General features: G+C 40.5%; 1 protein-coding gene and 1 long non-coding RNA gene across 4 annotated transcripts in view; both read left to right on the top strand.

The window, feature by feature from the left end:
* The window catches only part of LOC145470193 (uncharacterized), a 370,979-nt gene that overhangs the window by 321,481 nt on the left and 32,238 nt on the right, over nt 1-17,260 (top strand). The window lies entirely within an intron of this gene.
* LOC145469472 (GFP-like fluorescent chromoprotein cFP484) lies at nt 11,011-16,213 on the top strand. Of its 2 annotated transcripts, XM_081453206.1 has the most exons (6): nt 11,011-11,112; nt 11,508-11,681; nt 11,804-11,904; nt 12,704-12,922; nt 13,330-13,539; nt 14,494-16,213. In XM_081453206.1, exons 2-6 carry the CDS (start codon nt 11,679-11,681, stop codon nt 14,642-14,644), a joined length of 684 nt encoding a protein of 227 aa, XP_081309332.1. In that variant the 5' UTR covers nt 11,011-11,112; nt 11,508-11,678; the 3' UTR covers nt 14,645-16,213. The 2 variants fall into 2 exon arrangements, with proteins under 2 accessions (XP_081309332.1, XP_081309333.1); XM_081453207.1 differs by lacking the exon at nt 11,011-11,112 and having other exon boundaries at nt 11,485-11,681.

Raw genomic sequence — 17,260 nt, 5'->3', positions numbered from 1 at the left:
CGGGGTGCTCGCTCTGGGCTACGCAGCCTTCCGGTTCCTTTAAACTTTTTTACGCCTTATTTATATGGATGCCAAACTCGCAAAGATATACTACGGCCCCTGGGGCTACTGGAAAGGTATCGCCGCGATCAAAAAATTAGCCGAATCCGCCAAGGCACCTGAAGAAACCGCAAAAAAGTGGCTGATCAGGCAAGCGCTCTGGTAGATATACCTCCCCGCGCCGAAGCGAATTCCTCGACCGAAATTCGACGTTCCCACACCCAACAAGGTCCACCAGGCAGACCTTCTTTTTCTGCCACACGACAAGCTCCCTCGTGGCCGCAAAGTTTTCAAATATGCGCTGACCGTTGTCGACGTGGCCAGCCGCTACAAAGAGGCCGAACCCCTGACTTCGAAAAATTCTGATGAGGTCGCCCAGGCCTTTCAGAAGATTTACAAGCGCTCGCCTCTGAAATGGGCTGAAATGCTGCAGGTTGACCCCGGGCGCGAATTCATGGGCGCTGTCACAAAAGAGATGGACGAGTACAAAACATATATCCGGCGCGGACGCGTTGACATTCACCGCGACCAGGCCATTGTCGAACGTCTCAACCGCACCCTGGCTGAGCGCTTGTTCGGGCACCAGTACGCCGTGGAAATGCTACTCCTTGATGGCCAGCGGTCCACCGCCTGGGTGAAAAGACTTCCTGAAGTTGTTTCGGCTTTGAACAACGAGGTCACAAGCCTTATCGGCGAGAAACCCGCCGTTGCCATCAAAGAAAAATCTATTTATGCAAGGCCGTCGACACCTTACTCGAGGCTTGTTGGAAAAAGCGAAAGAATATTCCCCTCTCTTGTCCAGGTTCGTTATCTCTACCAGCCTGGCGAGCTTGAAGGGGGCGTGAAAAGAGCCACAGATCCAATCTGGTCTTTGAACGTTTACGGCATTGAAAGATCTTTCACCAAACCGGATCAACCCGTTCTCTACTATCTGCGCGACGGTCCCAAGCGCGACTTCGTGCGTGAAGAACTGCTGGTTGTCCCTCCAAACACACAGTTACCCCCAGAGCAACTTTGAAACTTCGGCTTCCAACCCTCTAAGTTCATGATCCGTTAATGTTGGCAATATATCCATGCAAGTGTACCCGTAAGCTTTTGTATGGATACCGTCGTCACCTATCCATCGCTTTGAATCAAATGGCGAAAGCGAAATTTTGTTAAGATGCATGCCATAGATCTCATGCCCCTCGCTTCGAAGAATGTTCATTCCATGCCATTGCTGCTTCGCACCAAAAAGCGTTTCCTTGTACTGTTCATGCGTTATTTGTTTCTTGACAACGCTCTTTTTTACGCCCTTTGCTTTTTTGATATTTTTTTCGTCCGCCTTCAAGATGGAGTACATCTTCGGTCTCAGACCAACATACTGTGCGATGGGGGTTCCTGCACATTCGTCTTTCATATTGCCCAAGACCTTTTTGTTGGTGTTTGAGTGAAGAGGATGCTCCTTCGGGTAGTCGCTCGTGTCGTAAAGGTCAATGTTGTTTTTCATGTCTTCGTATACGTCTTCTGTTTCAACCAGAATCAGAAGGCTGTCGGTGTCTGTGTACAAGAGTTCGCACCTTGAGCCGTATTGTTTTTTAAGCTCGTTGTAAAAGAAGTCGTACATCAGGATCTTGCTGTTGTCAAGGATCGTCATCCCCGTGTAGACCGGTTTGTTGAGAAGCAGCTTGCTTTTTCGCATGTCGATTCCTGCCATGTCGTTTGAAAATAAAACATGTCTTGAGTACAAAAGGCTGGCAATCAATTTCCTTATTTTGTCCGTCTCATTGCTGCGCACTATTTTTGTGTCAACGCGGTTACGCAGGTTTTCCATGGTTTTGCCGAAAACAGAGTTGTTCATGAGCTTGTAAAAGTCGCTCTTCGCTTTCTTCCTGAACTCTGTGTTCATCCGGATGTATGGCTCCATCCAACATTCTTGTTCGAACTCCAACACCCTGTGCACGCGCTTCAGTTTCATGCCCTGGTTCAGATAAAACTGCAAGTTTCTGTAATGCACAACGTAGTTCTTTTTGTCTTTAAGCGTTAGCAGCAGCTTCTTGCTGTCCGGGGGTTTGAGATCCAGGTCTTTCATCAACCCATTTTGGTAGCCCGACATCCACTCCTTTTTTACGGCCTTTTTCTCCGGCGCCAGGGGATAGCTGTTGTGCTCCTCGTGCAGTTCTGCAGGATATTCAAGATCGACCTCGAGAATCCACCCATACTTATCGTTCTCTTTCTTATTCAAGATCTTCTCCAATGTGGGCATGACACGCTTCCATTTAAAATCTCTTATCGGGAGAGGCATGCTCATCGCCCATCCGTAAAGGTTGTTTGCGTCGAGATACATGAGATATTTTTTTGGCTTTCTTGGGTCGTAGTCCGGTACTTGCGGGTTGTTTGCTTCGGCGTATCTCTTGCTCACCATGGATATTCCACCCCTCATCCCCCTTTCCACGAAGAGATGCATTTCGTAGTCTGTGAATAACTCAAGCTCGACCCCCGTCTTTTTCAAGAGCGCGTCCCATGAGAGGCCTGACGACGTGAAATAATGCGCCGGATCTAACCCGTACTGCTCTTGGCACAGGTTTCGGAAGTTCTCAAAAACATCCGCCAGCAGCGCGACGTCCGTTTTCATGTAAAGATCGTGATAATCGCCCAGCGTTTTGCATTCAAAAGCCTCCCAGACAGCCGCGCGTGCGCGTACCCTTCGTCTGTTATGTTCTCGTCGTTCAGCTTGCTGTAAAACTTCTCTTTGTCCGGAAGCCTTGTCTCGCCGAATCTCCCCCATGAGTCCATGTACTCGTAAGGGTAGATCCCTTTTTTATAAAGCAGGTCGCTGCCTTTTGAAATCGTTGATGTTATTTTCAACGACTCCTTCGGTGTTGCGCTTACAAGTGAATCGAGGCTTCCTTGCAAAAAGTTCAAGCTGTCGATGAAACGCAGGCCTCCGACCGAAAATGTGATGTATTTCTCCATGTTGTTGGCGACGCATTTCACCTCTTTCTCCAGCTGCGACATCGCTTGCATCAAGTGGTGCGCGTCGTAGCCCCTCAGGTTGTGGAATACAACTGGTATTTGGTCCGTCTCGGGGTTTATTCGCAATTTCTTGTTGCATTCGCTGTGCGCGGCTCCGCGGTACCTGCCCGTTATGTGGCAATGGTCCTTTACCGCGTCTCTGAAGTTTTTCTGAAGTAAAGGGTTTCCGCAGTACTTACAGTTTTCCTGTGATTTTGCTTCCAACTGGTCTTTTTCGTCTTCCAGTCTTTTTAGCCTTTGAACGCCCAATTTCTGCTCTTTCTGTGCCATGTAGAAACACTTTTTGTGGCCTTGGCCCCAATAACTCCATTTTTCACTGCCTTCTTCACCGGCTTCTTCGATGTTCCAAATAGGTAAAAAATCCAAGAATTCGTCTTTTATCAGATTTTTGTTACAAATGTGGCAATCAGTTGCTTTTTTGAATTTCCCCCAGTCTTCGTCCGTCATCACAATCGGCTTTGGGGTGGCCAAACTCTCTCTTATTTTCTCCTCTTCCTGCAGAATGTCGCTTAAAAACGTTCCCACGGCGTTTTCACCCCTGTTAACCTTTGAACCTACCACTTTACCGTCGCTTCTCACAACAATGTAAGAGTAACCGCATGCCTCGTGCCTTTCGGTCTTCTCTATATAGCTTGTTTGCATTCTCTCACGCTCACAGCCCAGAATCTTTCTGACAATTGCCTCAAAGTCCGCGTAAATAACGTAGGGCATCTTCATCTGCTTTTTGTAGTTTTGGAAGGAAAGGATGTTTTTCCCCTTTTCTGGCATCTCAATCCTTGTCGGCTTGCCATTCACACCGTTGCAATATTTTTTGTGATTCACGAGCAAGTCTGCTCTTGAGAAACAGGTTAAGCACAGCATACAATAGTGCTTTGCGTTTCTGTTCTTGCTCTGATCGAATAACAAAGCGCTTTACGTAACAATAATGCTGAGTTTTCCCTGACTCGATTAACATCAGGTTTATCCGCGGCACTTTCGCTTCTTTTTTGCTTATCTGGTGCACAATCACACAATTGTTTTCCCAGCCAAACACGTTTATTGCGAGTTTTGGGTTTTGTGCCTCGAGCTTTTCTATCTGTTTTACCGGTGTTGGGAGATCGATGCCTCCGTAGTTAATACCATCGTTAACCGGATATTTGCTTGGTCTTTGCGAGTCTTTCCCGTCTTTTGGAGGGAATAAAGCGGCTCTGAGTGCCCACTTCAAACATTCGTTATCCCTGTTTTTCACGTTGATTATTGCCTTCTTTTTTGCCAGTTTGGCTGGAAGAGGCAAATAGGTCCCTCCGCGAAGTGGCTGGTAGCGTGCAACATTCACGTACGCGATCTGTATCTTTTCAACTTCCCATCCTGATCCTTTCTCAGACCAGTGCTCTATTTCTCCTTTTGCGGTTTCAATGAATTCATCGAATTTTTGTTTTATCTGTTCCCCATCATTCCTTTTGAAAACGTGCGGTTTGTCGTCTTTGAAATAGTGCTCCATGTATTGCGTTTCGCCGTTTCTTTCTATTGAAAACTTTACTTGTAACCCAAAACTTACTTTAACGCTATTTAACCTTTGGGTTTCTTGTTCAACCAAATCAGTGATCTTTTCTTTGTTTTCTCTTGCAAACGTTAAAAGATCTTTCTTGTTTGGATTCCTTTCGGATATATCCATTCTCCACACACGGAGCCATTCTTGGAAATTGTTTTGGGATATTTGAAACCCGTCATATAATGCGGTAAAATCTGGTTTTAACGGTTCTTGAAGGTTTATTTTTCCTCCCTCGGTATTGGACCGTAGAACATTTGCAGAACATCGGACGAATATCTTGCGGCAGCCATGTCGGCGTATATACTGTGCATATACTTCTTCAATAGGAAAAAATTTCTGGCGCACTTTTGTATATAATCAGTGCAGGCATTTCTTCAAGAAAAAGAATTTGTGTGCCGATTGATTACAGACGTTACAGCTTCGCTGGAGCGCTCGCGCGATTTAATTGTTGTACTGTTTGCGTGACACACACATATGAGATGAGGGTTCTGGACGCAGCAGTGATCAAGGGAAGAGAACGGGCAAAATAACCCTCCCACGCTTAACTTCCCGATACTTGTGAGGGAAGTTAAGCGTGGGAGGGTTATTTTGCCCGTTCTCTTCCCCCTTGATCACTGCTGCGCCAGAACCCTCATCTTATATGTGTGTCACTCGTGTACCCATATTTTTAGGTCTGATTAAGGAGTTCGAACGCTACCACCTTGGTTTTCTGTGAAGAACGAAATCTGGGAATAAGAGACAGTCACGTGATTAAACTGACTGCGAACGACTGGAAGGAATAGATTACTCTTCTTAGTTGCTAGCCTTCACTCATTGCATTCACTTTCATTTTAATTTTCTTTCTTTTCATTCTTTTTTTTTTTTGTTACGTTTTATTTTCCGAGCTGATACCAGTTTATTTTTTGTTTGATTTAATCTTTGAAAATTTAATTTTACATATTTTCCGCAAAATTATTATAATTATTCGACGTTCCGGAATGTTCCATGTTCCTGGTTTTATCGACGCCCGCTATTTTGGCTAATCGCTTACTCAAATTATATATATTTCATTGAAATTCGCTCTTCTGTGACCGACTTCCGTGAACAAAACAAGATGGACGTTTGCCGTTCATAGATCGACCACTGTAATGTTTATTTGTCTACCAGTGTTATGATCTGCAAATTTCAGACAGGTAGCGAATAGCGTTAATACTGTCACTTAATTTATCAAACAACCAAAGTAGAAAAGATGGATTTTTTTCCCCACTATGACTGAAACGCAAACGCAATTTTTTCCTCGGCTAATTCAATTCCAGAAATTCCGGGTTTTCTACCTGAGTTTGAGAATGGCCGTTTTCACACTAGAGACGGATAACCCGTCCATTACGGATAATTCGTCTTAGAATGAAAACGGAACGGTGCTCATTTTAGACGGATAATCCGTCCGATTATCCGTCTATTTAGACGGATAATCCGTCTAGACGGATTATCCGTCTCTAGTGTGAAAACGGCCAATATTGTGTAAAAACAAATTTTGTACACAGCTAGAAGAGTTGAGATGCCGTCATGCAATTAGTAGTTTATAGAATTTATGGTATTTCCACTTGACTTTATTTGTCAATCAATGATTCAATTGCCATAAACTATAGAGGTTTGTTAAGTGTATCTCTAAAACTGTCACTGTAATGTACCTTATCAGTGAAATTAATAACTGAGCCATCTTGTGGAAATAAACAAGCGAGTTAAAAATTATTCGCCTGAATCATTTCCTGGAGCACTGTAGTCACCTTCTTTATTAGGGATGTCGTGGGTGTTGCAATGCAAACGAAAAATATACATATATTTATACTAACTTAAACAAAAGAAAACATTTTCCATTATTTTATCCAGACATTGTTTCAAAAATTGCTTTCATCGGATTGTTGGAGACGAATACTTATACTACTGTGGAAACAAATTATGTTATAATGTATCCAATCTACGGTTCTTTCCTTGTAAAGGTTATTAGAATATGTTTCTGCAAAGGGAAGTTCCGGTCTCTTATCTTTTTTTATGATGTCCTCTCCGATACTTTAATGTCCAAGGAAATAATAAACCCGACTGGAGGCTAATCAGTATAAGTGCTAAGAATTGAATCCGATAGCTGTATTTTATAAAGCCAGATACTAGTCCTTTGAGAAGAAAAAGAAAAAAAAAACGTAATTCTTGAGAGTAACGGACTCAGTTTTCGCGACCAAGATGTTCCTCGTCCTCAGGAACGACAGTATTTTTAATATCTATTTTTTTCCTTGAAGGGAAACATTGACATGAATGCTTCTCGCCCGAACAAAAAACATTGGATCAGATTTTTTAAAATAGACCGCTGGCCAGAAGCGTCCACTCGTGACACCATAACACAGATCAAAACGGTGCGGCGGTTGGGGGAGTTTTTCTTTTTTAAGTCAGCATCATTTGTGAAAAATAGCATAACATTGCTCCACTAAACGCTTTTCTGGGCGGGAGAAAGTTGTTTTCCTATTTGTGCATTCGTTTGGATTCCGCCGCTGTTTAGACAAATGACGGCAATGGCCGGCTGTCACGCGACGACATTTTCCAGATTCAATTTTCGTTGGCAGATGGTAATTTCGAGTTATTTTCTTTTTCTGCGTATCTTTCATCTTCCTTTTACTTTTAATTCTATATACCCCTATTTAGGATGGATTTGAGCGCCTAACAAGGTTTAAAGTGGCGTTTACCACGCTATCCACGCTGACTGACTGATCCGCTGACCTCTGCAATGCGCTGACCCGTAACGTCCGTTGGAATGTTTGTAACGAAATACGTGCTGCCCACATTCAAAGCACTTGGAGACTAGCTGAGGCTGAATTCATCATCATTAATAGGAACAACATAAAACTGTTTCACTTCACGACTTCTGGTGATAGAAAGATTGTTTTTGTGTTAGTTGTATTTCACGCATTCGTTTGGATTCCGCCGCAGTTTGGACAAATGAACACTGTCACGCGACAACATTTCCAAGATTCAACTGTCCTTAGCAGATGGTAATTTCGAGCTATTTTCTTTTTCTGCGTATCTTTCATCTTCCTTTTTCTTTTAATTCTATATACTTCTATTTAGGATGGATTTGAGCGCCTAGCGAGGTTTAAAGTGGCGTTTACCACGCTATCCACGGCCGTAATGGCAACAGAGAAGTGTTTCGCCCAAGGAACAGGATAACGGTAAACACGGTAACTTTGAACGCTTTGTACAAGGTCAATATACTTTGGCCGTAAAATGTTTTTCCAGAAACGTGATGTATATCCCTCCAATGTCTGATTCATCACTGTGATTACTTTCAACAGCGTTGGACTTTTGAGAAATAATTATTTTAAAATCAGCTCCAACGCTCTATCTAATTTAGTATGCTATATTTGAAACTTTATTTTTTATTCGCTTCGGCAGTTTTTCGATGTTTATCGAATGATATTGCATTAAAAGGCCTTTTTCTTCATCACTGTGTAGTTCTCTCATTATTTTGCGTTGCGATAGTGATTTCTGTACCGTTTTTTGCGGGGGCTTATTTTCGGCCTGATTTTGCTGCTATCAGACGGAAAAAGTTTGCGGCTCGATATTTTTGGTTTAAAGCGAAACTGAAACAAAAGAAATTCATTTTTAAATAGTATTCGGTAACCACTACTTGGGAGATAAAAATCGGCCGATTTTATTTTTTAGCCGGAAATCATCGTCGTTTCTTAGGCGCAGGGCCTCTTAAATGCATGGAGATCAACGGGTATATATTTCTGGGGGAAGACACTGAAAACGTTCTAATCCCGAATAAAAACGAAAAGAACATACAAATATAAAACCACTCTTAAAATCAAGTCCACCAACTGTAAATATTTGGAACTGTAAATATTTTTATTTTCAACCAAAAAACTCACAAATGTGCATAACTACTCAAAACAAACATAGCTTTCGCGCTCAAATTATTGACTACAGGTAAATGTCGGAACCGCTTTGAAAACAACGCCTTCCAAAACAATTGTAAGAGAATGTGATTGTAATTCAACACCGGTAAGGCTGTGTTTTTAAACATAGCCTTAAATTAATCAATTTATTTTGAGAACTTTACACGTAACACTGACTAAGCAGTCGGTCTCAGTTTTTAACAAAAACGACAGTAATCAAAACTAATATAAGTAGGTATTTTCACCGTGCTTTTCATAGCGGCGTCCGTAATTTTCAAATATTTTGAATAGTCATTTATTTTTTTCGTAAATTGACCGACATTCTCTGACAACATTTTAAGAGTTATAAATGTTGTCAGAGAAGCAAACATGACCAAATATCATAAACGTGGAAAACTGAATGAGAGAAAGCCATTTTATTTGCCTGTAAAGTTCACTAGCGTATTCAAAAGAACAGAAACAGCAATATTTTAAATAATGTAAAGAGGTACGTAGCATAAATTGGACATTAAGCCAAAAGTTCGGCCTCACTCACTGAGCCGTTCTGTGACATGAACAAATGGAGTTATATAGCACTGAAGAGATAATACAAAAATTGTTTTCAAGGGCGCCTAACGGTCTACTTAATCGACCTCGTCATGCGCCATGCGTCATGCGTTAGTTTGCACCCGGCAACAGGTGATCGAAATGTGCTTTACATCAAACAAGTCAACTTGAACCTCTTGCTCACCTATCTAGCCACTTGTACCGTAATAAAGTGAACAATATCAACTGACTTGGAAATCAGCCTTAACGTATAACCGCTCTCATGTGGCTCTGATAGCTCATTTGGTAGAGCATTACACCGGTAACGCAAAAGTTGTTGGTTGGAATCTCGTTCAGAGCCTGAAATTTTTTCAGGTCATTTTTCCAGTAGTGTTATGGCTGCATTCGCATCACTCATTCTTTCATTATAAAACCACTGTTATAATTAAGTCCACCAAGTTTGGCTAAGTTTATCCTGCGTGCCAGGGAAACTGTAAATATCTTTATTTTCAATAAAACACTCACATATGCTCATAACTACTCAAAATACACAGCTTTAACGCTCAAATTATTGACTACAGGTAAATGGCGGAACCGCTTTGAAAACAACGCCTCAGTTTCAAAACAATTTTTGAGAGAAACCTGTTAAGAGCACAGTCCTTAAATAAATAGAAATATTTATAGTTAAATGTTTTGTTTACTTCGTCGGTATCGATACAGTTGTTTCACGCAAGGTAACATAAAGAAACCAGTTTCATTGTTTGGCCCGTCTCACTTTTCCCCCAAATATTTATTCCACTTGTCTTAAAAACATGGACATATTGTGCGCTTTCAGTAAAACGCTAATAACAAAAATGTACCCACAAAAAAAACTAAAAACGCCTGCCGCATACTAACAACATCGAGAGGTTCTTTTCAAACTACAAAACCGCTAAAAACTAATAACATAAAAATACTTTCCACGCAAAAATTATTAAAAAATTAGAATGTCGGAAACCTTTCAACGAGTTTTGAAAGAATTATTAAGACGGTTGTTAACAAAACAATTATTGCCAGCTGTTTCATAATCAGTACGAGTAAAAATATTGTCAATAAGTTTATAGCACCGGAAACCTTCTAGAACAAAGATATAACTATCAAAACAAAACCAAAGAGGTATTATTTATCATTTGTTACATCCCTGATGTTCTTAAACGTTTTCACATGATCCAAAGGCGACAGCTTACTCTAGGAATTTGGCCTTTAACAACAGTTATCGTGATTTTCAGTTGCTCCGAATCCTTTTTCCTTACCGTGATTTATATTCATCCCCGGAGAAAGAATCCATGGTCGCACCCAAGACTTTAAAGCAGACTGATTAAAAAGACTTTTCTCGGGTTTGCAAGGAAGTATATCCAAATGGGCATCACAGCTTACTTCACCTGTATCATTAAGAATATATTTATACCGAGAACCCATCGGATATCCTTGCGAGAAAGAGAGCCGGCGACTTGCATTTTTTAATAAAAAGTAAAATTATTGTCCTTTACCAATAAGTTTTAGGTAACGTAACGGGAATTCCACCACTAACAACTGGGGAATCCAAATGGATGGGTTTTACGTCTAGCTCTTGTGCAATCTATTTATCCAGTGTGAAATCTTTGTTACATTTGGGCAGGCAGAACTAAGTCTTTTTTTCTCAAGCAAAAATATATAAGAAGAGAACTGAAATAAGGACGCAGGAATTTAAAAATATTTAAGCTGTTTAGAGATGAAACTTAAAAATATTCATTTGGCCCTAGGGGAGATTCGAAATTAAAAGCATTTCCTACAGAGGAAGATTGGAAAATAAACAGCTATAAACGCACACCGCCAGACAGTAGTCTGTAGTCAAGGTAGGCAGATCAACATGTAGGAATGTTTTTTCACGTGTATGTCGTTCATATTCTAAAAGGCAACCGCCTCTCAAAAACGCATAAATTATACGGCCTATGGAGAATGAATAACAGTGTGTCTTGCAGTATTCATCAGTACTTGAAGAGAGTATTTGATATTGTGTATTCATCCACCGTCTCGAGTTCCAATTTTCAAGCTAAGGTAGGACATCAAACTATGCTTCAGTATTTCGAGTTAAACAGAGGCCTTTGAAAGTAGCCTGACTTGCTGAATAAGCTTTGGGTTAGGTCATTGAGGGTTAAAGAAGCTACGTCACGGTTGCGCACCTTGAAAAAGTTAGCCTATTTTTTTTTCAATTTTGTCGTTTGTAATGCATGTTAATCTACTCCATCCTTAAAGTGCCATTAACCCCAACTTCTGTTTTCCTTTAATAAAATCTACTAGTTTCCCTGATTACTTCAGCGAAAACATTATCTCGATTGATAAAATCCCTGCGTTTCTACAGGCGTTTGAACATATAACAAAAAGGGTTTGTTTAACCCCATTGTCATTTCAATACTGCTCGTTTGTCATGTCAACTTTAATTTGTTACCAAGGGCTCCCGACTTATGATTGGTCGACAAGGGGATTTCGGGTGTGACATTCAGCTTTAAAGCAGCACTCTTCGAGCTGAGTTACCATTCATCTTGGTGAATTTGAACTGAGCAGATCGAGACCAACAAGAGCTGCATAAGGCGAAGCTAACATTTTACAGTACCTCTACCATCATGGTAAGTGTAGCACAGAAATAACCAAAAAACGGTTTAATTTTGTCTTTTTACTGATGAATTAACTCTGTTGCCTATTTTTAATTGGTAAATGATATCAGATTCATCCCAATCTCATTCCGCAGAGTGTGATTAAAACAGACATGAAGATCAAGCTGTGCATGCAAGGCTCTGTAAACGGGCACCCATTCAAGATTACAGGAGACGGAGAAGGCAAGCCTTTCGAGTAAGTAAAATTTTAAAATAATTACTCGCGTGTTCAGTTTTACGGTCACATTCAGTGATATGTTTAGAGAAAAGATTTTTTCCCATGAGTTTTTCATTTGAACAAGATTTAGTACCGGGAATTCGCTTCTCTGAAGCCAAATTCTTTCATTCTATCGCAGCAGATACTAGTTTATATTTGATTCTTTTATTTGGATCTTACGACCGTTAAGTCGACGAACTACACATAGCGAGATAGCCTACTTCAAGTATTTCAAAAATTTCTTTCTTATCCTTGTCTAGAAATCGATATATAAAATCTAGCTTCTTTGGCGCTAAACGTTTTGTTAAATATGCCAATTCGTAGGCTCCGATTTGTTATGTAATTCTCGGCCGGGTAACATTCACCTGAAAACAAACATTTCATTCAATTCACTGGGTTACATAAGATTGAAGGACACACCCACTGACGCGTGATCAGACTGTCCCCTTTCTAGCTTACACGTGAATTCCCCCTAAGGTACTTCATTTTCCCTTAGCTTTTCTTTGTTAGGACTAATTAAGTTCATTATAAAACTGCCATAGGAGGTCGCTGCATTGTTATTTTTTTCAAAGTAAGCACTGGAATAACGTGCACTATTTTAAAGAGAGAGAGCAAACCATAACCCAGACGGTGAACTTGCTGTCATGATCGCGTGTGTAAAAGAACGCCGCAACGAAAAAAAAAAGTAGATTTCCATACTTTGCACGATCAGGAATTATTGGAAGTGCTGGATGAACAGTACGTTTTCTTACGTCTTTGGTTTTCTGTTTTGTTTCAGGGGAAAACACAGTATAAACCTTCAAGTCCAAGAAGGTGGACCTCTCCCTTTTGCTTACGATATCTTGACGACAGCATTCTCGTACGGCAACAGGGCATTCACCAAATACCCAAGAGACCTCCCAGACTATTTCAAGCAGTCGTTTCCTGCGGGGTATTCCTGGGAACGTTGTATGACTTTCGAAGATGGAGGCATTTGCACCGTGTCAAACAACATCAAGTTAGTAAAATGAAAATCTAATGCCTTCTAAAGAGAAAAACGTTCCGCATTCATAAAATGTGTTCAGTTCCAATCGAATCACTTGATTTCTGCCCCTTTTTTTATCTTTGACTATTATTTTGTGGGAGTTTATTCATAGATCTATTGGTATGGTTTGAATTTTCTTATTACTGACCTTTTTACTTTGTTGTTACTGGAAAATTTCGTTATCAAATATTTTCAACTACAAGTTTAAGGTTTTTTTCCAAAGTGTTTCTTTTTTGTGTATAACCGTAAGGAAGCAAATAAAGACAATAATTTTTTCTGTTGACATTATACCCTGTAATTAGGCTGTCACGTTTTAACGCACAAATTTTCGCGTGTTTTTGCTTGGTCACGCTGAGTATATCTCATGTCTTTTTCATCAGAATGGAGGGCGACCGTTTTATCTACGATATTCGATTTGATGGTGTTAACTTTCCTGCTAATGGTCCAGTTATGCAGAAGAAGACGCTGAAATGGGAGCCATCCACTGAGAATATGTATGTGCGCGATGGAGTGCTAGTGGGGGAACATGAGAAGACTCTGTTGCTTGAAGGAAATAAGCATCACCGATGTAACTTCAGAAGTACTTACAAGTAAGCTTTTGTTTATGTGCTTAAGGGACTTGGTGCCACGGAATAAGAAATTAATGACGAAATCTTACCAATTGCAAAACAAATCGTACTACGGAAAATGATATGGTAAATCAATTGGCTATTTGCAGACAGCACAGATTAATTATTTTTTATTATTGACATACATCCTGAAAAACCAAAGTTAATATCCAAAGTCCAATTAGATCAAGATAGAGGACCCGCTTGAAAACCATCCAGTGCTGATTTGGCTACCTCTCTAAACACTACAATTTATTCTTATAATATTGTGGGGATATATCGAACTTTAAAGAGCTCAGATCTCCAGTCTTATGAAGTATTATCGGATTTTTAGATCGCATTTGCGATGTACGTATGATGGAGGGCAGATAAAGATCAGCTCTTAGTGATCGCCAATTGATTGAAATCAATGACCTAAGCTCCGATTGCACGATAATGCACGAGTATCTGCAAAATCCAACATTTATTTGATTAAGCTGCTATATCTTAACTTACAATTTTGTATTAAATTATATGTAATCAAATTCTTTTTCATCAGTGTGCATTGTGACCTTTTTGTCTACGATATTTAATTTCAAGGTTCTAACCTTACCTTCAATGACCAGTTGTGTCGAATGACAGATAAAGATCAGCTCTTAGTGATCGCTATTTGAGTGAAAGCAATGACCTTAGCTCCGATTGCTCGATTATAAATACTCCTTGTAGGAAATGGTGTTGAACACGACTTCTAAAATTTGGACTCTAAGGAAATATCCAATAATTTACCCAGCATATAACCTTACCTAGTAGGGAATGAACTTGTTTTTTGTCAGGTTAGTGGACTTCGGAAGCTGGCAAGAACCAGTGCTAAGAGTTTAAAAACAGCATTGCATTTGTCATATGCTTATGTAGACCCCTGTTATAGTCACTGATCCGAGTTTGTTTACTCCTTTGCAGAGCCAAGAAGGATGTGGTGTTGCCAGAATATCACTTTGTTGACCACCGAATTGAGATATTACGTCATGACAAAGATTACAACAACGTGGTGGTCTATGAGAATGCTGCTGCCCGCCCTCAGGCTTCTACTCTGCCGAGCAAGGACAAGTAAAGGCTTAACGAAGAGCCAAAACGACAACAATAAGGAGTAAAAAAAGTGTTTTTGATTTCTTTCGATTCAAAGATTCGTGAAAAGATTTGTTAGAGACTAGTCTTGGGTTAAATTTGGTGGGGAAAATCAAGCGGTTCCTTTTTGCAGAATTACAACATAAAGATAAACTTTTTCAACTCAGTTGTAGACCAATACAAGTAAGAATAAACTTGTTGTCGAAGCCCGGTTCTGTGTATTTTTTGTGTGTTATCATAGAGTTTTTGCCGAAGAGTGACGTCTGCTGTAGATGTAATTAACAATTCAATTGTGCAACTTGTTTTTGGTGAAAACTGTAAAGCATAACAGGAGTTGTGGATGATTCAAAACGGGAATTGGTCACTTCTTAAGTCAGTCACGTAACTCCAACCATCCCTTCTTTAGCCTGCATAGCAAGCGTTCCCGTAAAAAAAAGCCTTTCCACATTCTTCCCGCAAGCAAATTGTAGCGAGAGCAAAAAAAAATCGACGAAGGTGATAAGAGAACATCGAAAAAGCAATCCATGCTATGGCTATTTCGTATAAAATAACGCGAAAATCTCTCTGTTGCGAACATATTTCTTGACGGGGTAAGTCTGCAAACTTATCACTTACAAGGGGCCGACTCAGCTCCCAGACCGATCACGACGAATTCAAACAATTCAACCCACGGGTTTATTTCCCCGCTCTTCGAAAACGGTATTAAGACAACGAAATACTGAAATATATAAGGCGAAGCAAAAAGTAGTAAAAATATAATATATGTATCAGCATTTTATTGGCTGATAGCTTAAGTGGAAACAATGTTAAAACGAACTATAACTAGGGTTAGCTAAATCGTGTTTTGAACTGTTAAAAATCTTGATTGTTCTATCACTTCTTACCGTTCTGCTCTTTTCCTTAGTGGTCCCGGCGTGGTAATGATAAAGCGCAAAATAACCTCTGAGCCCCGTGTCAAGGGTAAAAGTTGAAACCAGAGTGAACATTCAGTTAAGTACATCTTGATCTGTTTGCATCGCTATAATGACATGATTGGCGCAAAGCACACGTTATTTTGACTGGATGTGGCGCATGCACGCGAGCTAAGCCTAATTTTGAAACCTCGTGCTTCTGCGAGAGAGAGAAGAATCCTCCCTAACTGTGTTTGCGTTGTTCTAAGTCCCGGGTTGTAAGAGGATTAAAGGTTGAAACTGAGCCGTCGAGTGCATCTTAACTTTTTTCCGACAGGAAAACTAAAAAAAAAGTTCAACCATAGATACTTTTTTTTCCGACTATGTCTGGTTGACATAATGAAAAACAAGATACCGAAGCAGAGTCAATGTTTTAGCTATCACAAGGTTTCGAGGCTGTCACGGCGTCTTTCTCAAGTGAGTATGGCGGGAATCTATTTGTCACCTGAGCTAGGGTGAACCACATCACGTGCCAAAACGTTTCCGGCCGCATTCCGGTTAGACCTTTTGGACCCTTTTTGCGAATCTGCTCACAGAGTAAGGAGTTAAGATTTAAAATACGTCTTCATAGTAAGAAAGAGCTAATGCAACAGAGAAACGGAAAAAAACGAAAACATGTTTTTGATTATTTCTCTGAGTGATAAGGAACAATATAAATTTATTATGCATGTTTCCACTCGACCTTTTGAAACCTAAGTAAGTGACGCAAATTGCGTTTTACGACAACGACAGCAACGAGAACGTCACCAAACAAAAAGTTTAATGAGCAAAACAATAGCTGTGCACGTGCATTATATTATTTCTTTGCCGTCCTCTGCAAAACAACAACATGAAATGACCAAGTTCTGCGTCGTCTACTGAACGTGGACGGCGACGGCTAATTTTTCATATTTCCATTTGGAATTGAACGTTGTCATTGCATATTTAGCGTGAGCACTTGTTTAGATCAGCCATTGGCGTACCGAACAGATCTAGACAATGGCGAATTTCGCTGGTAAAATATAAAATCAATTTTTACTAGGCGACGTCCTTGACGTCGTCGTCGTCGTTGCCTAAGCTGTTTCGGCAGCCCAGAATGAGCTTCGGCATGCTCATGCAGCTTAACGTGGTTGTAATCTGTGTCGTGGTTCAAGATCTCAATGCCGTGGTCCACAAAGTGATACTCTGGCAACCGGACAGCCTTCTTAGCTCTGCAATGGAACAATCCAATTCAAATCAGTGACACTGGTTTGGGTGCAGAATCATATAACATTGCGACTGTTGCATCTAAGGTCTCCCAAACTCTTCGGAAGTCGCGAGAATTTCAATATATGCATGACACTCCGTTACGTAGAATAGTTGTCGTTTACTCCTTATTCCGAGTCATCAATTCACTTAAACGCGTAAAAAAGCTTACTTGTAAGTAGTTTTGAAGTCACACCGGTAATGCCCACCTCCCTCAAGCAACAGAGCCATGTTAACATCACCCTTCAGCACTCCATCACGCACATACATTTTCTCAGTGGAAGGCTCCCACTTCTTTGTTGTCTTCAGCAAAACCGGACTTTTCGGGGGAAAGTTTACACCATCAAATCGAATTTTATAGACAAAACAGTTTTTGACCTCTTTACTCAGTCTGATGAAAGAAAAGTGAGGCAAATGGAGTGTTACCA

This window comes from Orbicella franksi, chromosome 15 (assembly GCF_964199315.1).
Source record: "Orbicella franksi chromosome 15, jaOrbFran1.1, whole genome shotgun sequence".
Taxonomy (NCBI): Eukaryota; Metazoa; Cnidaria; class Anthozoa; order Scleractinia; family Merulinidae; genus Orbicella; species Orbicella franksi.
The sequence above is the reverse complement of the archived record's forward strand: the minus strand, read 5'-3'. Positions and strand labels throughout refer to the sequence as shown.